The following is a 26,181-nucleotide window of genomic DNA, read 5'->3' as shown; positions in this document are numbered from 1 at the left end:
TTCAATTACAGTGAGATTTTCTATAATCCTAAATGTGAAATGGGAATATAAGTTTGTTTCTTATTTTAGTCTGTTTGGGTGTGACATACCCTGAATGAAGCCCTCTGCCCTCTAGGTTCCTATCGTCTTCACCCAGCATGGCGTAGCTGAACCCAGGCTGCGGACTGAAGTGAAACCCATGATGTCACTGCATTACGCCTGGGATGAGCCCACCCTCCCACCCTTCATCACACTGACCGTTAAGGGTGCAGGCTCATCAGAGATCAACTGCAACATGAATGACTTCCAGAATAACCGACAGTTGTACTATGAAAACTTCATTTATATTGCTGCTACCTACACGTTCTCCGGGTAATTCTGGACATAATAACTGTTGATGCAAAGCAGAGTGTTCTAACTGTTCACTGGTTTTAAATTTTAGGCAGTTTCCAAGGAGACGAGTAGCAGCTGATCCCTTCTTTCTTTACCAAATCTCAGGTTCAGGGTCTACCTTGAGAGACTGGTCCACATCCTCATTTGTAACTTGATCACCCCAGTGTCTCAACTCTTCTTTCTTTTAAGGACTACCCTTCACCCTTCACCCTTCCTCTTCCCATCATCCCCTCCCCCGCCCCAACCTCCAGTCCTAATCATGGAGCCTAGCATTAAGCAACACTGACAAATCTTTCCTGGATGTTGAATTCCTGCAGTGTTTATCTTGACATTGGGCTGGTAATGTTTGTTTTCTGGTTGTTCCTATGGCACTGGCCAATGTGACCTGCTTAAAGGTTAGTGCCTGTGAAACCAGTTCTTTCTAGTTGCAAGTCGCACATGCTTTTTGTTTTTCCTGCAGCTGCTGAGCTCTTTAAAGGGAGCGTCCTGATGGAAACCTTGAGCTTAGAGGTTGAGGCTGGGACAGGGAGGGAGAGGACCTCTTGGGAACCCTGGTATAGTGGGACAGAACCTGGAGCCCGTTGGGGTGCTGGGGATTGGAACCAGTTTTTAGTGTATACCTGACCAATGCTGGTGTACATTCTTGAAAGAATTAATACTGGAGAAAAATAGGGTTTTTTCTTTCCACTGAAGGTCAGATTCACATAACAATACCATTTCGAACTGAACAGTTAGTGACATTTACTATATTTATCACTTTGCTGGTTTCATGAAAGCATTTTTGTGTCCCTAAAAGAACCTCCCTCACTGTCACTACTCCTCCTTCCCCTCCTACCAGACCTCAACAATCACTCACCCACCTCACTTCCTGTCCCCGTGGGCTTTGTAGCTATGTAGTCCCTGCAACCCACAGCATCAGTTCTGCAACCTCCTGTGTCTGGCACCCTTTACTGAGTGTAATGTTTTGGGTTCAGCCACATCATGCCTTGTGACTCTGTTCTTGTAAAATGTGTTTGGTCTGTGTGGTCTTGAGAAGCACTCCATGTTATGTCCTTGCCCATGTGTCCACACATTGGTAGGCATCGCGGCTGTGTACACAGCCTGTCTGCAGGTTTTGTCCTCTCTGGTGTTGTGGTTTGTCTTCTTGTTTTTTGATGGTAAAGATTTAAAGAACAAAGCTTTTCCATTTCAATGAAATCTAATTTGTTGAATTTTATTATGCTTTTGATGGCCAGATGATTAATTTTTAACTGAACTCATCAGAACTTTTTGCAATAGTAAGGACTGATACAAACAGGCAGGTGTGCACACACTCCAGGGCAGGCTAAGAATAGCTCAGTGGGCACAGTGCTTTATCCAGATGCTGAAGTTCCTGGGTTTGGAGCCCAGCTCTCATATGGAAAGCTGAGTGCAGTAGCAAGTGCCTATAATACCAACACCTCGGGCAGACATGGGCAGGCCCTGAGCTTTGTTGGCCAGCCAATCCAACTGAAACAGCCCCGGGTCCAACAAGACCCTGTCTCAAATAATAAGATATAGAGTAATTGAGGCAGGCATCCAGTGTGAACCTCTGGCCAAAGTGCACAGTGCACACATACAGGTGAGTTTATCCAGCCGTATATATACAATCCTCGACACCCTACACAGATGATGGTGACGTTGATGAGGAAGAAGAAGGAGGAGAAGGAGGAGAAGAGGAGGAAGAGGAGGAGGAAGAAGAAGGAAGAGGAGGAGGAGGAAGAGGAGGAGGAAGGGGTAAGGGAAGAGGAAGACAGAAGAGGAGGAGGAAGGGGTAAGGGAAGAGGAAGAGGAAGACAGAAGAGGAGGAGGAAGGGGTAAGGGAAGAGGAAGAGGAAGACAAGAGGAGGAGGAAGAAGAAGAGAAGAACAGGGGCTGGAGAGATGGCTCAGCGGTTAAGAGCACCCGACTGCTCTTCCAGAGGTCATGAGTTCAATTCCCAGCAACCACATGGTGGCTCACAACCATCTGTAAAGAGATCTGATGCCCTCTTCTGGTGTATCTGAAGACAGCTACAGTGTACTTATATATAATAAATAAATAAATCTTTAAAAAAAAAAAAAAAAAGAAGAGAAGAACAGAACAAGAAGAACAAGAAGATAAAGGAGAAGGAGAGGAGGAGGAGGAGCAGCAACAACAACAGCAAGAAGAACAAGAAGATAAAGGAGAAGAAGAAAATAAAGGAGGAAGAAGAGGAGGAAGAGGAGGAGGAGGAGGAGAAATATTATTTAAAAAAAAAAAAAAGCCCCAAGCTGACCAAGACTGCAACATTCCATAAAGCTGGAATTTTTGAGCCACAGGCTTGAGCTGGTGGGCGGTATATCGGCCATTATAGTCTTCTCATCCTAGTGCTCCCGGGGGTATCTGCCTTGGTTTTGTTATGTCCCCTTAAAGATTCATGCTCATTGTTTCGTGTCTTAATTTTGTGCCAGTGAAATCGCGAAGAAAGGGAAATGCTTGAGTTGTGTTCTTACAAATAAACCTTGAATTGTGCAAGGGTAGGGGCAGCTCTAAGCCTGTCCTGTCTGGCATTTTCTTCTGTATTTTATGATTTTTGTTTGTTTCGAGACAGAGTCTGTATAGCTTTGGTTCTCTTTCTTCTTCAGTTTCCTGAGTGCGAAGATTATAGGCATGGGCCCAACTTTTTGATTGTTTTAGAGATTTATGCTTTGGGGTGTGTGTGTGTGTGTGTGTGTGTGTGTGTGTGTGTGTGTGTGTGTGTGTGTGTGTGTTTGTGTGTGTGTGTGTGTGTGTACACACTCATTTATTTCTCTTAGTTTGCAGGAGGGAAAAGGAAGGCCTGTAGCTTCCCACAAGGCGATTACCTGTGCAGAACTTGTCTTGGATGTGTCCCCAAAGACGCAGAGAGTCATCCTGAAAAAGAAGGTAAGAGCTCAGAGGCTGCCAGCTAGAACAGGGGCTGAGGAAATGGGCCAGGAGTCCTGAAGGCACCGGGTTCACAGTCTCACTGTGTTTGTGCTTATTGCTGGATCCCTGGCCCTCTCACTCTGCTTCTGGAGAGAAGATAGTCCTGAGTCCATAACTTGTGGGTTTTGATGTTTTGTTTTTTTCCCTTTTATTACTTCTTTTACCTCCTCAAACTGAACTAAATGAAAATGCCCCACGATAGGCCCCCTTCTCGTGGTCTCTAGATTGGCATGAGAAGAGCGAGGTGCACCTTGAGTATAGGAAAATATGTCTGTTAGCTAGCAGAGATTTGAGGGAAAGGCAGTAAAATTTGGACAGAGGTCTTACAATGACAAGGAGAGTGGTAATGAAGAGTTACAACCGAAAGACGACAGAAGTTAGGGTCGGCAGAGATGCAGCAACCTCTCAGGGAAGGGAGGCCACTGAGGTGTCATTTGGAACATAGTCCTGAAGAGTCTGCATAGCTTAAGTTCTATAATTCCAAGAGTCCTAATGGAGGGCTGTGCTTACCACTAATGTGTCTCCACGTGTGGCAGAAGGTAGCTTATCTGTAATCAGTTACACTTTGAGCTTTACTTTTGGATAGATTTCCAATAGTCATGGACCACTAAACCCATTTAGCCTGATAGACTTCTTCCTTCCTTACTCAGTCTCACCTCGGGTTTAGAGACTAAGTTGTTAGCAAAGAGGAAAAGGGCACCCCAGAAAGATAATGCATCTCCAGTTTTAAAGAACCTTCTGGTTGGTTCCAGCTTGGGGCAGGTAAATCCCTGAAGGCCAGCTGGCCTCATTGGGCAACTGGGTCCTACCTCAGCCTGCAGCATCTGAGCTGCTTCCTGTGTTGGCAGGGACTGTGGCAGATGCGAGCACTGGCAAGGCTGTGGGAGCTCTCTGGGGGAATCGAGGCTGACTGCGATATCGTTGGCATGGGCAGCAGTTCCAGCAGCAGAACAAGTGCCGGTCTCAGTTTGAAGTGGTTTTCTCACTCCTCCTGAGCTGCATTTTCTTACAGAGTTCCTAGGGCTTTTAAAGGAACCATCTAAGATAGTATGCATGAAGCACTATGGTGACAGGTGGGGGTAATAGCATAGCACACAGTTCTGAGTACACAGCCGTGCCAGGGTCACACTGAGCACTTTGTGTTTATTACACTTAACACAAGAACTGAAGAGGTGGGATAGTTTGCTCATTTGGTAGGTCAGGAAGCAGCTCCAAGAGCCTAGGTGCCTCATCTCAGTACTCAGGCTGTAAGTAGCTCACTGTGACTGTTCAGTCGGGTCTCAGATCTGGCATTTTCACTCTGCTGTCCACATTATACCCTTTGGTTTCTACTGTGTGGGATGTAGGATGTAGTACCCTGCCTATCCCCAGATTCAGTTCTTACTACTTGATAAGAAAAAAATGTAGAATGAAAAAAACTATCTTTCAGGCACATGGGTATCATGTGAATGAATTAGTGGGCACCAGGGTGTCCACTGCTGTAGTGCAGCTCCTACGTGCTAGAAGAATGTGACCCTGAGAGTTGCAGCTTGGGTAGAGATGTCCCTGCAGTGGGGTTATGTGGGCTGTGTTAGGGAGGCAACATGAAAGAGTGGTTAAGTACACTCTAGAATCGAACGGTCAGATCCGTCCCACTGCTCACTGTTCAGGCATTGTGGGGAAGTTACTTCTTCCCAGGCTGTAACTTCCTCTTCTATAAGGACAATGACAACATATACCTTGTTGGATTATTTCCAGGGTTAAATGAGTTATTGTATCTAAATCTTCAAGACCAAGGCTTAACCTGCATCGGTTTCTCAATAACTATTATTACCTATAGTGTATAATGGATTAAATAAACTCCTCCTTTGACAGACCTGGAAGCATAATCGCAGTACTTCAGTATTTTAGTAAACAAAGTGCTTTGAAAATGAAAAGCAATCAATGGAAAATAAACTTTAAATCCAACCAAGCTAATATTTGGTTGTAATTATTTGGTAACTGTTGAGATGATAAACATCTGAAGGAGTGAGGGCTGCTGCTGTCCCCGCTCTAGCAAGTTGCAGGCGTGTCGGATACAGGTGCTGAATTGTGTCTGTTCTCGGGATAATTACTCTCTCTTCTAGACTAGACACCCGAGATCGTAAGCACAGGAAACAGTGATGATCATGGCAAGAGAGCTGGGTAGGAGATTGGCCTGTCGTTGGCTTCCAGTTCTTTTTAAAGGAAAATACTAAGTGTATGGGTTATAACATTTTCTTTAAAGTTTATTTTAATTATTTATACATGTGTATGTCTATGCCAGGGTTTGTGCACTCCAGTAAGTTCCTCAGTCGCCACCTAGAAGCTGGACTGACAAGCAATTGTGATTTGATGGCTGCTGTGGGTGCTGGGAACTTACGGGGCCCTCTGCAAGGGCACACGCGCTCCTAACCCTGAGTCTCAAAGAATACTTCTTCAAAGATTTGTATCACTTTCAGATTTTGGTTGCTTGGTTTAGGGATTTAGTATGGCCTGGTGAGTTGTCTAGGGTTTGCCACAATCCTGACTCCTGGTGACCTGAGTTTGAGCCCTGGATCTAATGGCAGAAGTAGAGAAGAACTCTGCTCAGACCTCCACACGTGTGCACCATTAGACACACATGGTAGCACTCGGCACACATACACACTTACACACACCAACCGCACAATAAAATGAAAAAGGAGTTTGGCATACTTGGTCTAACTAGAAATTCACAATAACGAAATCTTTAAGATTTCTGTGGTGTGGAAAACATCTAAATCCAGTGGTAACTAGAGAACTCCTTGACCCGTTGTGAGGGACAGGGCTAACTGTGGCTACATCTTTGTGTATCTGCCCATCAGGAACCAGGAAAGCGCTCTCAGCTCTGGAGGATGACAGGGACAGGAATGCTGGCCCACGAGGGCTCTGCAGTGCCCCACAACCCCAACAAACCCTCAGCCACCCGCTCCATCGAGGGGTCCGCTATCCTGGATATTGCTGGCCTGGCTGCTGTGACAGACAACAGGTAATCTGCTGGGTAATTTGTGAGTCAAGTTCATTGCCTTCTAATTCAGACTTGAGCAATTTGCCCCTCAAAATAAATTCTGTAAACTATCATGAGAATTTGTATATTATTTTGATTTTTTCCTTAATGACTGATGACTATCAAATTCTCAGGTATCATTTAATTCTTAAAGTACACATACACGTATTATGAAAGATCAAATAGTAAGATATTTTATAGGAAATAAACATTTATTTTACTGAAAATTTCAGTCTACTCTTGTTCTCTAAAATTGAAGTTTCTATTCTTAAGTTTTTCTAATAATGTGTTAAGTCTTTCAAAGAAGAATTACTTTAATAACACTGCTCAGACCTGTGTTTTGAGTAACTCCGTGGTCGGTTTAAATGAATTACTTTAGCTTAAATAAGTTGTTTTCTTATGTATTAGTTTCTCCATAAGTTTATTATTTGTATTTTTAATTGTTACCTCATTTATTTCCAAAAATGTGTACTTTGGGTCACAGAGTAAAGTCTTTAGAAATGGAGCTATAAGTTGAAGATTTTAACTATTCAGTAGATAGCCTCTCCCAGACTGCAAGGTGGCTTGCTCTGTGAGACACAAGCACTTGTGTTTTGGGTCTCCATTCTGTTCATTTGATTTTCCTTGTGTCAAGGCTTGACTATAATGCCTAGTTAGACTCCAGGGTGGGGGTGGGTGTAAGCAGAGGGGCGGCAGAGCCTCAGCTTTTCCTTAGGCTTCTCTCCGGAGGACTCATCGTGTATCTCTGTCCAGATATGAGCCACTGATGCTGAGAAAGCCAGATCGCAGGCGCAGCACCACACAGACCTGGAGCTTCCATGAAGGAAAATTGACCTGTGGCTTGCATGGGCTAGTTGTTCAGGTTAGTAGCTTTTGACAGCCTCAACTGTGTTATACATGATGAACTATTCAATTGGAAAAATTAATCAGAGAGCAGGACTCTCTAGTTACTTCATTTTTGTTAAAGGCAGGCAAGAAACTTTTGCATCCGTATGTTCCTATGGGGGAAATGTTATTTTCTTTTTTTAAGACTTATTCTATTTTAAAATATGTTTGTGATTGAAATAAATGACATCACTTCTCTCTTCCCTTTCTTTCTTCCAGCCCCTCCTACTACCCTTTCTCCACTCCCTCCCATGCTCCCACAGCTTTCAAGTTGATAGCCTCCTTTTCTTTATTATTATTGTCAGATGCATGCATACATGTACATGTATGCACATGTTTATATTAATGCATCCTGCTGAGACCAATTTTGGTGTTGTATGTTTCTGCTTTTAGGGCTGACCACTCTGCATTGAATGACTGATATAGGTGACTCATCACTGGGAAAGACCAATTCTCTTTCTCCTTGCAGTCATTAGTTGCCTATAGTTCTTCTTTGGGGGTGGGACCTACAAAACTTCCGCCTTCCATGTTAACATGTTCATTGATATTGTCATTGTTCCTGTCCTCTTTATACAGCCATTTATAGGAGAAAATGTTTCTCAGCAGGATCTGTAGTATTCTGGCTCTTATAATCTTTTTAATCCCACTGCCCCTGCACCTGTGGCTCAAGATTTATTTTATTTTAATTATGCATATGTGTGTGCATGTATGTGTGAGTATGTGTACATAGGAGTACAGGTGCCTGCAGAGTCCAGAAGAGGGCGTCAGAGTTCCTGGACATGGAGTTATAGGTGGTTGTATGTTACTTTATATGGGTGCTGGGAATGGAACTTAGTTCCTCTGCAAAAGCAGTAAGTTCTTTTAATCGCTGAGCCGTCTCTCTGCTTCATTGGTCTTCTTGAAGGTCAACAGTGTGAGAAGTAGCTGTGCCATGTGATGGCTTTTTTTATTTTTGTTCTTTGTTTCTCTGAATTTTTTTCCCTGATGATATAAATTACACACCTTACTTTTTAAAAGAAGGGGAGGAGTATTGCCTAAAAGCTTGAGGTCTACCCACTGAGGTGAATAGGTTAGATTTAGATCCTGGAAGCTACAGCAGTCTTCTGTAAAGTGTAGGAGCTGGTCACGAGTTGTACAGTGTCGTCCTTATCTTCTTCCTCTTCCTCCTCCTCCTTCAATAATTACTTTTTCAGTATTCTTTCATTTCTTTTTAATTGTTTTGAGATGTTATTATATTTCCATCATTTTCCCCTTTCATCCCTTCAAACCTTCCCTTATCCTCCTTTTGGTTTCTTTTAAATTCATGACTTCTTTTTTTTTTTTATTGGTAAATGTGTGTGTGTGTGTGTGTGTGTGTGTCTGTCTGTCTGTCTGTCTGTCTGTCTGTCTGTCTTCTCTGTGCATGTGTGTGTGTTTGTCTATCTGTGTGCATGTGTGTGTGTGTCTGTCTGTCTGTGTGCATGTGTGTGTGTCTGTCTGTGTGTGTGTGCATGTGTGTGCGCGCATTTTACTTTTATGTATATGTTTTCAAAGCTGACCATTTGGTATTGTATAACCAATTTGTTTAATATACATGCTTTTGATTTTGCTTATTGCTACATTCTTAGTGGTATCAAAACTAGCATTTTGTTGTAGCAAATGTGACAGACAAGACTGCTAGACAGTTTTTTGTCCTAAACTCAGCCAGTCTGTGGCAGAATAAATTTCTATGTACTTTATAAGCAAATATGTACATGGGAAATTATCAGGCACTTAGATTTCTGCCTTTTCTTTCTTTGGGCCAGGTGTGTGCCCCTGTGTCTGAGGTGAGCAGGTGGAAGGGTAGCTTGTAGTGTTGAGCATCACTGTGACTGTGTGTGCAGCTCTGCCCTTCGTGGGACTCACACAGAACACCACAGTCTAGCAGGCAGGCCCTGCTCAGCATAGTGTTTCCTCAGTGGAGTCAGGCTGTCCTTTCACATGGTGCTGTGTACAGCCATAAGAAGCCTCTTGTGTTTGGTGAGATTTGTTTTCTTTACCTCTGTGGCCCTGAGCACTTCTCATCAAAGGCCAGCTGCTTACTTATGTGAAGCTCACGTCTGGAGTGCATTTGGGATTTTCAATTAGCGACACAATTCAGACTTCTAGAGGCGAAAGACGGCTTGTTATGATTGGTGGGTTCCGGGTCGGACCCTGACTTTACTTCTAGTTTTTTTTTTAAAGCCCATGTAATTCCAATTTCTGTGGAGCATTTTCCTCCCACCCAAATCCCCTTTCAATGTTTGTTGTTTCCTGGATCTGCCCACCAGTTCTTTGCTGTGAATGTGTTTTGATTAGGAAACTGGGTTTGTTTCATTTTTATGCTAAGTACAGCAATTGAAGACTTGCAAACATTTTCTGACCTGCCCTTTCCAAGTTGTGTATGTACTTTCTAAACTTACCTTTATGAAAGGCTTTCACTGTGTTGAAATCTGCCCTATTGTCTCAGTATTTAAAATGAACAAAGATTGGGGGACATGGTGGTGCATCCCTAAAATCCCCACAGGAGACGACAAGGTTGCCCAGGCAAGAGAGTAAGGCAATGCCCTGAAACCAAAACCAAGAAAACATATTGAAATATTTGTTCTCTCTAGCCTTTGGCTTGTCCTCATGGGCCTTACCCTGTAGACCTGCATTTCATGTGAAGGACGTAGCTGGACTATGACTTCTTCCCAGAGCTTGCCAAACTGTGTTCTAGTCAATACTACTCTTGAAAAGTGGCATCGACTCAGACAATTTGGTCGTTTTGCCTTCAGCATTGTCTGTGGGGTTACCTTTTATGGTGTGTGCATGTAAGTTTCCGTGTTAATGCAGTAAACTTACCTTGCCATTATATACAGTCCTACTTTTTTTTTTTTTTTAAATTTTCAAGACTAATGAAGTGTGGCTCCTCAAAGGAGAATTTCAGTTTATTTGTTACCTAGCAGTATTTTGAATTGTCCAAGTCTGTGCTTTGGCCTTTGCTTGTACATTTTTATTTTGACATCTTTTAGGCCAAAGGAGGGCTTTCTGGATTGTTTGATGGAGCTGAAGTTGTTCTTGGTCCTGACTCATCTGTAGAGCTGTTGGGGTCAGTTCCACCAGAACAACAGTTTGCTAACCAAAAAATGAGGCCTGGTTCTGGAATGTTGTCTGTAAGAGTCATCCCGGATGGACCAACAAGAGCACTCCAGGTAAGCATTGGAAGGACCCACATAACCCATGTCCTCTCCTTCCCATCCTCATGGTCAGCTCTATAACAAGTATTTATTTTAGTGTGTTCACATGCTGGATGTGGGCTGTTCTATCTCATTTGTAAGAAAGGGCTTGGTCTCCATCACAAAGTTGTATGGGAGCTAGAGTGGAAGTAAGTGTAAATATAAAGTCAAGCTAAGTCTAAAAATGCTTAGGACTTAACCAGTCTTGGAGATGGTTGTTCATGGCACTCAAGAGGCTGGGGCGCAATGATCACTCATTCAAGTTCAAGGCCAGCCTAGTTACATAGCAAGAACTTTACCTCCAACAGATAAGAATTTAAAAAGATAAGATTATTGCCTATTATTATTCTTAGTGTAGTTAACTAACTATTATACTCACTTTTAAAACAATTGATGAATGACTAATTGGGAAAGGAGCTTTTCTACCCAGACAAGTACAATGGTATGTCACGAAGGGAGGGGTGAGGAGAGTGAAGGGCCTGGGATTTGAGGCTGAGGGAGTGCCTACAAGACATAATACTCAATGAACAGTAAGCTAACAGAAAGAGTGGACCTGGTAAGGCAAGGGCCTTCACTGTGTTGGACATGTTCACACAGAAGTAATTTTCTTAGCAGCTATTAGAAGCAGGCAGCGTTTCAGTTACTAAACATGTGACAGTGAGCCGAGGACAGTCTGAATTCCATCTTCATAGTTTACCTTAGGGGCATAGACAGCTGCTGAGAGATAAACATAGGAAGTTACTCTATTAGGGTTCTCTAGAGGAACGAAACTTCTAAAATGAATATATGTATGGATATTAAAAGCAGATTTATTGGAATGGTGTATAGGCTGTGGCCCAGCTAGTCCGTAAGTGGCTATCCTGCCCAAAGGGCCAAGAGTCTAGAGTTGTTGCCAGAAGCCTCGCTGTCCAGCTGCTCTTCGATTTAAATTGGATCCTGAGGAAGTAGGTTCTAGTACCAGTAGAAGAACGCTTCAGCAGCAGGAGAGGACAGTCAGGCAAAAGTAAAGACCTTCCTTATCTGTGTTCTTTATGTATAGACAGCCGTCAGACATGGTCCACACTTAGCATCCTAAGTGCAGTCTGTGCAGCTCAGGCGATTGATTAAGAAAAACTCCACAGATATGCTCAGCGACTTGGTTTTGGTTAGTTCCAGTTCCAGTCAAGTTCATGACCAACACTAGCTATCACAGTTATATAGTATTTGGTAAGCTGAGTAGTGAAGAGACTGCCATTGGCATATGGTAGAGACAGGATTGGAACCTGAGATTCAAACTAATGGTAGAATGTTTTGTCCAAGACAGGCAGGAGTCAGGGGATTGTCACGATGAGGATTGATCTGAGATAACTCATTGGCTGCAGTGTTTAAAAAGATTGGAAGCAGAGAAAGCCCAACTAAGAGGCTCTGGCATGATAATCAGAAATGGTGGCTTAGAGCAAAGTACTGGGTGTTGGGAAGAGAAGCTAATCCAAAGGAAGCTGATGGAGTGCTCAGTGACTGAACGTGGGATGCGGACTGAGGCAAAGTGGCCTCTAGGAATCTGTTCTATGCAACAAGGGGGATAAAAGTCTATATCACTAAGCAAAATGAAGAGCAGATTTGAGGGAAACAGAAATTACGTTGGCACTTACTAGGCTAAGGTAACATGGTTCTCTGTAGTGACATCCAAAACCCATTGTGACTTCTGGTTGGATCTCAAGGTGAGATGTGTGTTGGAGATGCAGTCGTCAGTCATAGAGTAATAGAGAGCTGAGGGAAATAAGACAGTGGAGTCCTGTGTAAACATTCTGATACGACACATCATGCCCCACATCGTCATGAATCTGTAATACCACTTTGCAGAGGCCTGCCTGTGCTCTGTGAAGCCTGCCTATGCTCTTGCAAGCCTGTCCTTACCCTGTGAGGCCTACCTGTGCTCTCTGAGACCTATTGCTTTATAAGACCTGTCCTTGCTGTGTGAGACCTGTCCTTGCTCTGTGAGACCTGTCCATGCTCTGTGAAACCTATTCTTGCTCTGTGGGACCTGTTCCTGCTCTGTGAGGCCTACATATACTCTGTGAGGCACCCAAGGTGTTTAGCTGGATAGAGTGCTATCTAGACTCTACGTTGTGCCTACTTTATTATTGCCCAGATCTTGCTCTAGCAGCCTGGGAGGCCATTAGCTTCTGTGATTTTCCTGGGCATGTAGTGACTCTTGACCAGTACTTGGCATAGAAGTGTGAGCCCTCATTTTGTTCTGTTTTGACTTCAGATAACAGACTTCTGCCAGCGGAAAAGTGAGCGCTCATCATATGAAGTGGAAGAACTTCCCGTTACAGAACAGGAGCTGCAGAAACTGAGGAATCCAGACACACATCAGGAACTGGAAGTAAGCTTATCGATTTATTTATACATGTGTGTATGTGTGTGATCATGCTACACAGTATGTGTGAGATCAGAGGGGAACTTGAAAGAGTCAATTCTCTCCTACCTTTACCCACTGAACCATCTTGCCAGCCCAGATTGTAAGTTTTTAAAATACTGTAGATTAACATTCTTGGTCACCAGTTGGCTGAGAATTTGCTTGGTGACTGTGTGCACTGTGGGGTCCTGTTTCATTGTGTTTACTGTTACCACTCATGTGTTTGTGTCATGCGAGTGATGTCTGCAGCTTAGGTGGAACCGCAGAGTAACAGATGTTCCTCTAGATGACAAAAAGGAAGCTGAATGATCCAAATTTTAATAGTATTTAGAGAATAAGAAATTTCCTGCATCTGACTCAAATCCTCCTTCCTTTGTCTTTGCACTTTGGGAGAGAATGACAGCTTGAGTCAACATGAGATGAGCATGAGGAGCTTGCTTACTTTATCTTGGTGAGCAATCTTTAATCAAATGCCTGTGGGGAGCCATGTCAGATGCCGTGGAAATGCACAGAATAACCCACTACACAAGGAAAGAGGCTCTAGAACAGTCGCTCTCCTGTGCTGTGCAGCATCTGTGTGTGCTGGGCAAAGTGTCCTCACACACCAATGGCATTGCGACCTGACCGAGGAGTCCATTGAAAACAGAAGGCTTGGCTTCCAGGGAGATGAGGATATTTGAGCCAGAAAGGTGACTGTCAAAACTGCAGAGGTTTTATACTCTTGAGAAGTAAAGAGAAGAGAGACTGAAAGCCATTCTTATCTGTGTACTCCTCTGACTTCTATGAGCTCTCTTACAAACAACTGACAGAGCTTTGATTTCCTTTCAGGTGCTTGTGCGGTTAGAAGGCGGAATTGGTGTCTCTTTAATTAATAAAGTCCCAGAAGAACTGGTCTTTGCAAGCCTGACAGGAATCAACATCCATTATACCCAGCTGGCAACCAGTCACATGCTTGAGCTTAGCATACAGGATGTGCAGGTACCAGGATGAGAGTGTTGTCTCAGTGCTCATGTATGTGTATATCTCTATGTGTATGTGTACACACGAGTACCAGTGCCAAGGGAAGATAGAGCTGACCTCCTGGATCTGGAGTTAGAGGCAGAACCACGCAGTCTGGGAACTGTAAACCGTATCCAGGTCCTTTGCAAGAGCCGTAAGCATTCTTTATGACTGAGCCATCTCTCCAGTCTCTGGAGGAAATATCTAATCTTCAAAGAATCATCCTGTGAAGAGCTTCTACTCCCATGCATCTCACAAATTCTTTGTTTTTGAGACAGGGTCCTACTATGTGGCCCTGGCTGGCCTATAACTTACTGTGTAGGACCAGGCCGGCCTGAAACTCAGGGAGAATCTGCCTGCCCCTGCCTCCTGAGTACTGTCAACAAAGGCATGGTCATTATGCTTGGCAACATAAACCAAGGTGAATTCTGGATTCTCTGGCTTGTATAACTAGTTTAGTTACTAATGGGAATGGTGGCTGGTGTACACATAGTGTTGCATGTGGAGGTCAAGGGACAAAGTCAGCTCCCTCCTTCTCCTTTACCAGAATCCCAGGACTTGAACTTGGGTTGTCAGACTTTGCATTGTAAGGCCACATCACCAGTCTCTTGTTTTTCCATCATATGAGCTTAGAAAAAAAGAATAGAGTTACGTAGCCTTCTCCAGGAGGAGTTGAGGTCATTGTGGGATAAAAAAGGCGAAACTTATGACTGGCTTAGTTTGAGAAGTTTCCAGGGCTGGGAGAGGAGGCTGGAACAGAGGCCTACAGAGTAGAAGCGTTGAAAAGATAGAACTGAGCATCCACAGAGACCAACAGCTAAGTCCATAGCAGTGGACCTGTGTGGAGAGAGCTACAGAGGAAGAGGTTTGGCAGAGTGCCGATCTATGTGGAGAATCTACTCAAACAGGAGGATCTGAATGAGCAGGCTGTAAGCTGCACCAAAACCCCAGAATGTGTGGGGCATTGAGAAGAGTCTCAGGCAAGTTTTGTCTCCATGATTTATTGGCCCCAGATTGAATACTGTTTTGGTCCTGTCTTGAAAATCATGAAAGGTCGACCAGTATCCCAGGAAATGGACTGTGTTCCCAACAAATCTCATAATATATTTGGGTACAGATATATCGAGCACCCAGCAAGGCAAAACTGACAGGCTGTAAGCAACCACCATGATGTAGATGAGAAGCAGCACACTGAGGACAAGAATGCTTTCAGGATGGACCCAGCGCTAATGAAGTCATTAGAACATATTAAAACTATTATCAGAACTGGAGTTTTGTGTGTTTAAAAAGTTGAATAGAGACACAGAAATAAGAACTGATCTGAAGAAATGAAAATTTCACTCAATGTATATAACACACAACCTGGATGAACTCCCATACCTATGGGCTTCATATCTATGCTTAATATATCCAGAGCTTTCTCCATATCATTGTTTCCTAAATAAAGCATAACAACCATTTCCATAGCACTTATATTGGATGAGGCACTGTAAACTACTTAGAGACTATAAAATGTTCAGGAGGCTATGTGTGCCTGTGTACAAATACCACATTGCTTTATGGGCTAGAAGATTCATGGATGTTAGCATGTAAGACACCTGAACCAATTCACTGCCACTCTGAGATGCCATAGGTTACATACAAGTAATAATAAAGTCAATCATGGATAAAGACCATTATGTACAAAGGAACAGAACTAAGATGACAAAGAAAACAATAGATTTCTGGTTGGAAAGAAATGCAAGTAAGAACATGATCAGCAACACCCTCAAGTGTTGAAAACAGGCAAAAGCTATCATTCTAGAAACCCACTCCCAGAAAAAGTATGTTTCAAAAATAAGGGTGACTTAGTCATTGTTCTATTGCTACAAAGAGATACCATGACCACAGCAACTCTTATAAAAGGAAGCATTTAATTGGGGGTTTGTTTACTGTTTCAGAGGGTTAGTTCATTATCATCATGGTGGTACACAAGCAGACAGGTTCTGGAAAAGTAGCCAAGAACTTTATATCCTGATCCACAAGCCTCAGGTAGGTAGACTGGGCTTAGCATGGGCTTTTAAACCCCAGAGTCCACCCTCAGCGGTACACCTTGTCCAACAAGGCTACACCTCCTCTAACAAGATTGCAGTCCTAGTTCTTCCCTGACCTAAGGACTCGACATTAAAATACAGGCGCCTATGGGAAATATTCTCATTGAAACCACCACAAAGGATGAAGTGAAAATGTTCTTAGGCACAGAAACGATAAAAGAATTTATTATCTACAATCACAGCTTCCGAAAGCATTAAAGAACATTACCCAGCAGACAGAAAATGGTGCTAATGGAATTTGAATCAGCACGAAGGAGAGAAGAAAACTTGATGTGAAGACATGAGAAACAGGCAAAACTAGGCTTCTTAAGTAAGTCCCTACTTACTTAGGAGGTAATGGCTGCTTAGACAAGCATGACAGCACTGTGATGTGGTGTCTGCACCACAGAGAAGTAAAATAAGTAACAACCGTGCATGAAGTCTGCAGGGGACAAGTGCAAGCTCAGCACTGTGATTTGTATATGAAGTAGGATGATGTCATTTAGTGGTAGACCAACATACTGAATTAAATACTGTAACCACTCCCAAAATAACAATAACTGTAGGTAAGTAATAAAGTTGAAAGGTGAGTGCTTGATGAATCCAAAAGAATGCAGAAAATGGGGAAGACAACATATGAGACAGATAAAAGCCATAGCAAGAAGGGAGATGAAAACTTAATGGTGCCAATTAATTGTCAGTTATCAGCATAGAGATGGTCAGATTGCATAAAAAGGGGCCACAAGAAAAGGCCTATGATCAGGCTAGAGGCTTAGGCAGGAGGATCGTGTGTTCAGGGTCCACATGTGTTAGGTAGTGAGACCCTGTCTCCCCCACACTTGTTAGCTATAAAGACTCAAACAGGTTAAAAAGGTCTAAAAGGGGGTGGGGAGGCACACTACACTTTAACTAGTCATGAGGAAGGAAGTAGGAGTCACATTGATTAATGTCAGAACAAAGAATATTAGCAGAGATAAAGAAGGTAATTTCCTAATGATAGGAGAATTAATTAATCAAGAGGACATGACACATGTGAACACTGATATGTCTAATCACAGACTCTAGCCTTCTGACATTGTGACACTATGTCATCTCAAGAAGCCTCACTTGAGAACTGTGCAATTGACTTACAAAGAAAGAAACTGCAAAAAAGAAAAAAATCTCGGAATGTTTTAATAAGTTTACGATCTCATGTTGAGCTGCATTTGTAGTTGTCCCAGGCTGCACATGGCTCGGAGCCTGAGAGTTAGACACATCTGATTAGAACTTTAAAGTTTGTAGAAGAGAGCTGGCGAGGTGTCTCAGTATATGAGGGAGCTCACTTTCAAATCTGATGTGAACTGACTCTCACATGTACACACATGCAAACACCAACCAATGGGTATAAAGCCTGGCGTATGCAGTGATCAACAAGAGTCCTGTCTTACACCTGACATCCAAGATTGTCTTCTGACCTCCACACATGTGACCCTATGAACACACATCATTCACACCTGCATGTGTACTCTGGTACAAGGGTTGAAAAACTGAAAGAGAGCAGGTAAGCACAGAAAGAAAAGAAAAGCTAAACATCTGAAGTCCATGAAGTAGAATCTATAATTGCAGTAGAAAAAAAACTGTGAAATCAAAAGTTGTTCTTAGGGGCAGGAGAGACCACTCAACCTTCAGAGTTTGCAGATGACCAGGATGTCTGCTCTCTTGTTTTTGGAATGAGGGAGAAGCATCGATAGCATAGCAGTAAGAACATTGGCCTTGAGCAGAACAGGCTTCGATGAACCCATTTCTATCAGTGGTCATCCTGAGAAAGGGCTGTTCTCTACTTCAGCTAGGGACAGTGTGCTGAGGATAACCATACATGTTATACTCAGGTATCACATGTATGCTGACCAGCAAACTGCTGGGCACTTCAGGCTATCATGTATATGTTGACTGGTTTTTGACATGACAGTTCTCCTTTGATGCTTTAAGGTTTGTTTTCTATTTTGAAATTACTTTTTATTAGCAAATATTATGTCTATTTATTATGTTAAATATGAGGTTTAAATATGAATATTCTATGGAGGGGCTAAATTGAGCTAACTTCTTAGTCTTTACTAAGTCAAGTCTTATAACTTCTCTTGTTATTTCTGTTACTATATTGTTATTGTCAATTCAATTTTTATTTACTTTGTGCATTTATATGTGTGCATATGGCAGAATATGTGTGTGGAGGTCAGGGAACAACATGAGAGAATTAGTTCTCTCCTTCGACCACATGGATCTGGGAGCTTGGCAGCAAGTGCCTTTACCTGCTGAGCCAGCCGTCCTGCCCCCACTGTTGTTATTTTTGAGGCATGGACCACTGTGTAGTACATTCTGGCCTCCAGTGCTCAGTTCTCCTGCCTCCACTTTCTAAGTGCTGGCATTGCTGGTATGCATCATTTTGCCCATTATCGTCACCACCATTGCTCTTGGATTCAATCTGTTACTGAATATGCCTGTGTGCTGTAGATGTGAGGTGGCAGAGTGTCCAGGGGACTCTGAGTAGCCTAAGGCACCAAATGTAAAGAACAATAACTAAGCAGCTTGTCTTGTTTGTTTCTGCTTTGTTGGCTTTTCCTGCCCCAGGTGGACAATCAGCTCATTGGTACTACTCAGCCCTTCATGCTCTATGTGACCCCTCTGAGCAATGAGAACGAGGTCATTGAGACAGGTCCTGCTGTGCAAGTTAATGCCGTGAAGTTCCCCAGTAAGAGCGCGCTGACCAACATCTACAAGGTGGGCTGGCGGGGAGGCTGGGGACAATGGCATGTAGGAGGCATATGAGGCTTGCTCTCTCCCACTCAGGCCACAGAGCAAGCAGCGGCACACTGTATGCACAAAGGTAGCTGCAGGGCAGAGCCACTGTGGCTTTTGCTTGACCATTGAGAGAAATGTTTGGAGCACCTTTTCTTGGCACCCTGTATCCTCAGTTGTGTTGTCAGCAACCTTGGTAGCACTGAACCCAGGGAGGCCAGAGGTGTCATTCCTGAGTTAAGCAGTATCTTGTAGGCTGCTGTGGTCTGTTACTGAGTGTCGAGTACTCCAGAGATAATTCTGGAGAGCTGTGTGGAGTTTTTCTTTGGAATAACGTGCTAAGTAAACTGCCACGGATATACTAACAGCAGAGTTAAAAGTGAGGGAGCTTTCTGACCTGGGGTTCCCAAAGTAGAAGCCAGCTATATTAGCAGCAACCTGTAAAAGCCAGAACCCTCTTTCTGCTCCTTTACCACCAATGCTGATGGGAGGAAGGAGGCTGACCTGCGTCTCCACCACAAGCCCAGTCACGTTGCTTCTGCTCACTAGGCAAGGCCCTAGGGATCAAGCAGGGTGGCAAAGTGTCCACTGAACACCTGGACTTCCGTCACTGTCACAAGGCAGACAGGTGAGCCTCAAGTCATATATCAATCACAGGTAAAGAAACCATAAGACAGGGTCTTGCTTTGCTGCCCAGGCTGTTTGGAACTGCTGGGTTCAAGCAAACCTTCTACCTCTGCCTTCCTTGGTAGCAGAAACCTCACTGGGACCTGCTTCATGGCACAAATGAAAAACTGCTTTGGCACTTGACTTTAAACCAGACTTTCTTTCTCTCTAGCACCTGATGGTCACAGCTCAGAAGTTCACAGTACAAATTGAGGAGAAACTGCTGCTCAAGCTACTAAGTTTCTTCGGCTACGATCAGGCAGAATCAGGTAAAGCTGATCACTCTGTGCTTCTGCCTGGGATTGGCCCACAGTAGTGTGTTATTGTTTGTAAAACACAGCTAGTCCCTAGACACCAACAGAGCTGGCTCTCTGCCTCCTACTCTGAGCGAGGCAGCTCAGGTTGGGGTTTAGCAGTTCCTTTCCCAAAATTGCTTGTTGTCTGAGTTCTGTCAAGGAGCTAGGCTGCCCTAAGAGAGTCTTGGCATCCTGGAATGTCCAATGGCTGGCTGCTAGGAAACAGTGCCCCCTCCTTTACTTTGCAGGTTCTGTTCTCTGCTATAGAACGGAGTGATGGCCATCATTTAGCTGGCCACTTGGTTATGAGACCAGCTCAGGGCCAAGAGTTCAGCTGCTGTCTTTCTAGCTTCCTTGTCACAGCTCCTTCTCCTGTTGTTAGATGGCTCCAGCTAAGAAAGATGTCAATGATGCACAACAACCTTTTTCAAGGATTTAGTTTGTGTGCATGCATTCATGTATATATAAGTGTCTTCCCTGTGTGTATGGGTACCTGTGGATGCTGGAAGAGGGGTCAGATCCTCTGGAATTACAGATAGTTGTGAGCTGGCCTGATTTGGCTGCTGGGAACTGAACCAGGTCCTCGAGAAGAGCAGTAAGCACTCTCAACTGCTGAGATATTTTTCTAGCTACTTAGCTAGTTGGGTTTTTTGGGGTTTTTTTTTTGTTTGTTTGTTTGGGTTTTTTGTTTTTTTTATGTGTTTGTTTGTTGTTTTGAGACATACCATCTTTGTAGTTCATGGCCAAGTTCATGATCTTACATCCTTTAGCCTGTACTGTCTGCATCTGTATACCATATTGGCTAGAGGGAAAATGCATATACCTACCCACAATGCCAGAAAAATATTTTTGTCTTTATAATCTAGATTTAGAATTGAGCTTTAAACCTTAAGCATCACAAATAAAGTAGAATTAAGCTTTTAGAATATTTAGGATTGTCTAGGGATTTTGCTAAGTGCTACCACCTGCAGGTAGCATGCGTGGGGTACTGGGCTTTGTCCTTAGAACCAGAGAAGAAAGAGAATGAGAAAGGAGACAGCTCTTTGGGAGGAAGGCCCTGTCTGCCTAGCCCTGTGCTTTGGTTCAGGCTCCAGTTTATCTGGAGTTACACAGCCACCTGAGTGCCCAGCAGACAGGCGGGTTTTCTGTTTGGCTCCTTCCCAATAAGATTCACTTCAGGTTTCACTCATGTTTTTCTTATAAATCCCTCTTGGAAGTTTTTTTTGTTTTGTTTTTTTGTTTTTTTGGTTTTTTTTTTTCTTTCTTTTTTTTTTTCTTTCCCCAGCCTTGCACAGAGAAACTTAGGCTTTTGGGACGACCTTGTCTGCCTGTCATTACTCTTCCTCTACTTTCAGTAGGGTTCTGTTTTCTGAGTGTGCAAGGGCAGGTCTCCCTCAGAGCATCCTTCAACTTCGAGTAGAACTGATGGCAGCTTCAACTGGGAATGTGCAAAGTAGCTGTGAGCATTCTCTCTGGTTTTCCTTCAAAGACACTAGAAGCCAATGGGAAGCTCACTGCCCGAATAGGCATTTGCATTGCTGTTCTAGCTCATGTCCTTCCTTTATACTCATGGACTGGCAATTAGAAACTGTGCCTCGATTATCCTGCTTCTGAGACTTGCCCTCACTTTCTCAGGGACTGTTTATCCCTCATAGTATTGTTTATGTCGGGAGTATCTTTTTTGACTCAGCTGTACTGCACTCTAGATTCATATCACCTAGATCATGGGTACTTGTAATGACAGCGGTAGTTCTGGAAAGTCTGTGGCCAGCAATTGAACCTGTGACCTTTGGCTTTCTAAGATGCTGTCTGCTGGGTGGCTCAGAGTCACAGGTTAACAGATGAAGCTAGCCTACCTTTTTATAACCAATGTAACGGCCGACTTTTATACAGAAATGGCATCTGCATATTGTATGCATTGCTGAGCTCACAAAGAAAGTGAGGAGACTGCATTTTGTTTGTGTGGGTTTTTAGGGGAGGTCACAAGTTTGAATCATGATGCCAACAGCTTTTGGTTTTGTTTTCTTACTTATGTCTTTGGATCAGAGGTGGAAAAGTATGATGAAAACATCCATGAGAAGACAGCAGAGCAGGGGGGAACACCAACTCGATACTATTTTGAGAACCTCAAGATCAGCATCCCCCAGATCAAGCTCAGTGTGTTCACCTCCAACAAACTGCCACTGGACCTTAAGGTGAGCTCACAGCTGGCGCACTCCATGGGAGTGCACGTCGATTGCTCGTTTTCTCTGCCTGGAATTAGTACCCACAGCATTTATTTTGTACCTTTTATGGGTGTTCATTAGTTTGTGTAATACTCTTTTTGTTTAATGTTTGACATAACTTTGCCAAAGACAGACATTACCAAAAAGGATAAAACAGGATGATGCCACTCTTATCTGTTCTTTGGGTAGCTCTAGGCTTACCTAAGAGCAGTAGAAACCTTTTTCCTGGACTTAAGAACTAAAACCAAGACAGCCTTTCTTTTGACCCACTGTCCAAATCTCTCTTGCTGTCTTCTAAGTATTATACTGGGATAAGCGTCACCAGGAAGGTCTGCCACTTTTACAGGAGACTCAGCTGTAAGCTTGCTGGGATATGGCCTTGTACAGCTTTAGGATATAACCCTCCTATTAACCGTCCTGATCCACGGGTGACCAATGTAGCCTTAGCAACACCTTCATTTTTAGTAACTGGGCATATTTATGGAAGGGACAGGCTGATATTCAATCCAAGTCTGCCATGTCTGCGTTCTGCACCGCACTAGACTGTGCTGCCTGCCCCCTGGCACATAGGTAAGGCTGTCATTAAGTCTAATGACACTAATCTGTGCTGCCCCCTGGCACATAGGTGAGGCTGTCATTAGACTGTGCTGCCCCCTGGCACATGGGTGAGGCTGTCATTAGACTGTGCTGCCCCCTGGCACATGGGTTAGGTTGTCATTAGACTGTGCTGCCCCCTGGCACATGGGTGAGGCTGTCATTAGACTGTGCTGCCCCCTGGCACATAGGTGAGGCTGTCATTAGACTGTGCTGCCCCCTGGCATATAGGTGAGGCTGTCATTAGACTGTGCTGCCCCCTGGCATATAGGTGAGGCTGTCATTAGACTGGGTGTCCTCAATGGTACCCTGGCTTGGTAGGTGGGGAGATTAACATTCATGATCTTGTTTCTTCAGCCTGGTTAGTAGCGAGGTGCTGCTGCCAACAGGAGCAGGAACTTAAGCAGGAGCAGGAGCAGGTAGTTGTTGAAATGTCTTGTCTTACTCTGGCTCAGACTGACAGCCATTGCTTCTGGTTCTCTCTTGTACTGTGCTTGAAGATAGTTGTCCAACCCTCCCTCTTTCCATGCCCACTCACTTCCCCCCTCCTTCCATCTCTCAGAAGATCCAGGATGGCCACTCTCTCTCCACAGAGAAACATCTAGATAGCTGAAATGAGTTGTGAGCCTGCAGTACTGGGCTCAGATGCCAGTGCCAGTTCAACTGAGGGGTCAGCCTGTGGGTTCAGAGGACCTTCAGTCCAGTGCACAGCTGTGCAAGGAGGGTCAGCACAGCCCCACCGCAGCCCATCGCTGCACCAGGGGATTGTGAACCTAGTACTGCCAAATCTTCAGGTTTTTAAAGAGAAGCTTGAAGTCTGCATTTTTATATGGAATCTCCTAGTTTTTAAATGTTGGCAATCAATTCACATTTAAAAAAAAAAGAAAAGAAAGAAAAGAAAAGAAAAACCAACTAAACAGCAGCCATATGGACTTTACAGAACACGTGTGTGGGCCTCATGTGCCACAGCCTACCAACTCTAAAATAGACCTATAGGTAAAGAGACAGCTGTCTACTCAGCCTCAGCCTCTAGATAAGGCTATGATGGGGTGATGGCTTCAGTAAATGTAGACAAAGGAGGACCAGGCAGGGCCAGGGGCAGCATCCTGAGAACAAAAGTACAGTGCCCTTCTCTCACCACTTTTCTGTTCAATCTGCCCTAATGTTGTATTTCCCAGGAGGCTGGAGATGATTATAATTAGCCCGGGAGTGAGGGGAAAACCATGGGAAAACTACTGTCTTGCTAATATCCACAAGTATCCACTTGACTTATGTGACCTTTGGAATGGGTTTGTTTGATAAAGTCTGTTATCCCAGAACACTTGGCTCTCACCCAGCAAGCCAATGCTAAGCATTTCCTGCAAGGGGAAGACTTCTTGATTTAAAATCATCTTGTTAAAGAGCACAGACCCCAGCATTCCTCTCAGTGCTCCCAGCAGAAGTGCCTGGGCCCTAGTCCCATGGTACTGATGCCATGTGTCTTCTGTAGTCTTGTGTTACTGATGCCATCTGTCTCTGCAGTCTGTGGTATCGATGCCATCTGTCCTCTGCAGCTCTTACTGGCGCTGTATGTGCTCTGCTGAAGTGAACTCAGCCCTTCATGTTGACTGTCTTCCTGGTATTCTATTGAAAGAACATTTTTAGGGCACTCTCAAGCAGACGCCATGACATACTTGTGTTTCAGGAGGATGTTGGGATTGGAACTTGAGAGGAAGTCACTGTGTTACCATACCTGGAGTATTCCTCCTGAAGCCTGGGACTCCTCAGACAATATCACTCATTCAGAGTTTTCAGGCAGAGGAACGGCCTTTATTTGGAGCTCTTAGGTTGAGCAGTATGCTCTTTCTGATGAATATGTGCTTAGGAAACAGCCCTCTCCCTGCAGCAGCCACAGGAGTCTGACTAAAAGGTAACCCTGTCTTAGTATTGAAGGAACAATTGCCTCCATTCTCTGGATTCCCAGGCAGGAGTGAGGCTGTCAGAAATCTCGGGGAGGGAGGTGCCTATCCGGATTTACACTGAGGTACATTGTTGCTAGATACGGTGTCTGTCTGGTGACTCAAAGGCATCCACACTGTCCAGGTGACTTGAAGCTGTCTCTATCTGCTATCTTCATTGGGTTGGTGACTGACAGAAGAAGGGAAACTAATATTCCATTTCACGGACACAAGAGCACAGCTGCCCTCCCTTCTCTTCATGCACTCTGTGTGGAGCTTGCACGTTGGAGATGCCGTGGCACATTGACGAGCCAGGTAGCCTTTATATGGGCATCCCCGTTAAAGATCAAAAGATACCAGGGGGTCTTTAAGAGGTTTCAAAAGGTGGCCTACAGCAGGCCTTTTCCCATTTAGAGCATTGGGGTATAACAAAAGAAGGACCTTAATTGAGCAATCTAGTTTGGAAGAAAACCCACACTTTAATGGTCAGAGAGCAGGCGGGTGGGGGTAAGGGGGGATTTCAAACAAAGACAGTATTTAAAAAGCCTAAAACTGTCTTCTCAAAGGCTTGAAATAATTTGTTGGGAAACTTCAGACCCTTTACTTTTTCCCTCCCTCCCTAAATAAAAACCAGATTTGTTAAAAGGAAAAAAGATCCAGTATTGTTAATTATGTTTCAGAAAGTGCCAGAGAGGGAAGTAGCCACGTAGTTTTAAACACTGTCCCCAAAGGGAAATAGGCAAATGCCCTGCTTCACATAAACAGTCTCTGTGTGCCATAAATAAACCTTTAGAGAATGAATTCCAGACAGTTTGGTTTAGTGTGGGATAAACTAAGAAAGGAAAGGACATGGCCTAGGGACTAGCTGTGATCTGAAGCCTCGTGGACAGGTATTTCTTCTTTCAACTCGGCGCCGGCTCTGGAAGGTTTCAGCCTTTGTCTGGGAGGTAGAGTAGATACTTTTCTATTTTATCAAGAACTCATATGAGCACAGGGTTGCCTTCTCCAGAATCCATTTTACAACAGGAAAATGCTGCTTGAGTAAATAAGTATCAGAGCTGTGACCTACTGTATGTCAGCAGTGGCTCCGTTTGTAAGGAGGGAGCAGTCCTAGTATCGTAGGCTTTCTTCTTCTCTCATGCCTTCCTCCACAAACTCGATCAGCCTGAAGGTGGCAGAGTAATTCATACCAATAGGCTGGCCCTGCGCCTCTGCAAATAAGGGACCCCAGACTGTAAATGACTAGGTGAAGACAGTTTCACTCCAGGGCTGGGTGCCCTGGTTCCAGGGTAGATGGTGCCTGGCGTGAGGGCTTGGCTGCTTGGTAGAGGTCAGAAGTCAAAAGTTCCTGCAGCAATATACTAGTCTTTTTTAATGTTTGGTCACACTGAGGAATTTGTCTTTTAGTGTTTGTTTTTTCTTTTTAACTTTCTCACTTAAGAAAATCATGCTTTTAAATCTCTTCTTACTGGTGTTGCATTGGTCAGACCATGTCCTCGCTCTTCAGTACCCTTCGTGGCATGCTTGAAGTTAAGCTATCAGTTTCTCTGTCAGCGAAATGGGGGAGATTAGGCATGTTCTCCGACTTCATGCCTACTCAATCTTTAGTGGGGAGCATGGCTGAACAAATGCAAAAGGGTTTTTGAGAAGGAACAGTAGAGCCCTCTGGCTTGGGTACTTTCTACCAAATAGGTGGTTGCTGTTGTTAAAAAAAAAATATATATATATACACACACACACACACACACACACACACACACACACACACACACA

At 43.9% G+C, this 26,181-nt stretch overlaps 1 protein-coding gene across 11 annotated transcripts in view; it reads left to right on the top strand.

The window, feature by feature from the left end:
* Vps13d (vacuolar protein sorting 13 homolog D) overlaps positions 1-26,181 on the top strand; it is a 225,412-nt gene that overhangs the window by 122,509 nt on the left and 76,722 nt on the right. For 10 of the 11 annotated variants that reach the window (XR_015619775.1, XR_015619774.1, NM_001395589.2 and 7 more), the window contains 10 exon segments: positions 116-351; positions 3,168-3,276; positions 6,162-6,325; positions 7,097-7,205; positions 10,240-10,419; positions 12,695-12,811; positions 13,673-13,822; positions 18,523-18,672; positions 19,529-19,625; positions 21,699-21,847. Coding sequence is in view for 8 of the 11 variants with exons in the window: in NM_001395589.2 (NP_001382518.1) it covers positions 116-351; positions 3,168-3,276; positions 6,162-6,325; positions 7,097-7,205; positions 10,240-10,419; positions 12,695-12,811; positions 13,673-13,822; positions 18,523-18,672; positions 19,529-19,625; positions 21,699-21,847 (1,461 nt within the window). In the remaining 3 variants the exon portion in view is untranslated. 11 annotated transcript variants of the gene reach the window in all.

Source organism: Rattus norvegicus, chromosome 5 (assembly GCF_021556685.1).
Source record: "Rattus norvegicus strain SHRSP/BbbUtx chromosome 5, alternate assembly SHRSP_T2T, whole genome shotgun sequence".
Taxonomy (NCBI): domain Eukaryota; kingdom Metazoa; phylum Chordata; class Mammalia; order Rodentia; family Muridae; genus Rattus; species Rattus norvegicus.
The sequence above is the reverse complement of the archived record's forward strand: the minus strand, read 5'-3'. Positions and strand labels throughout refer to the sequence as shown.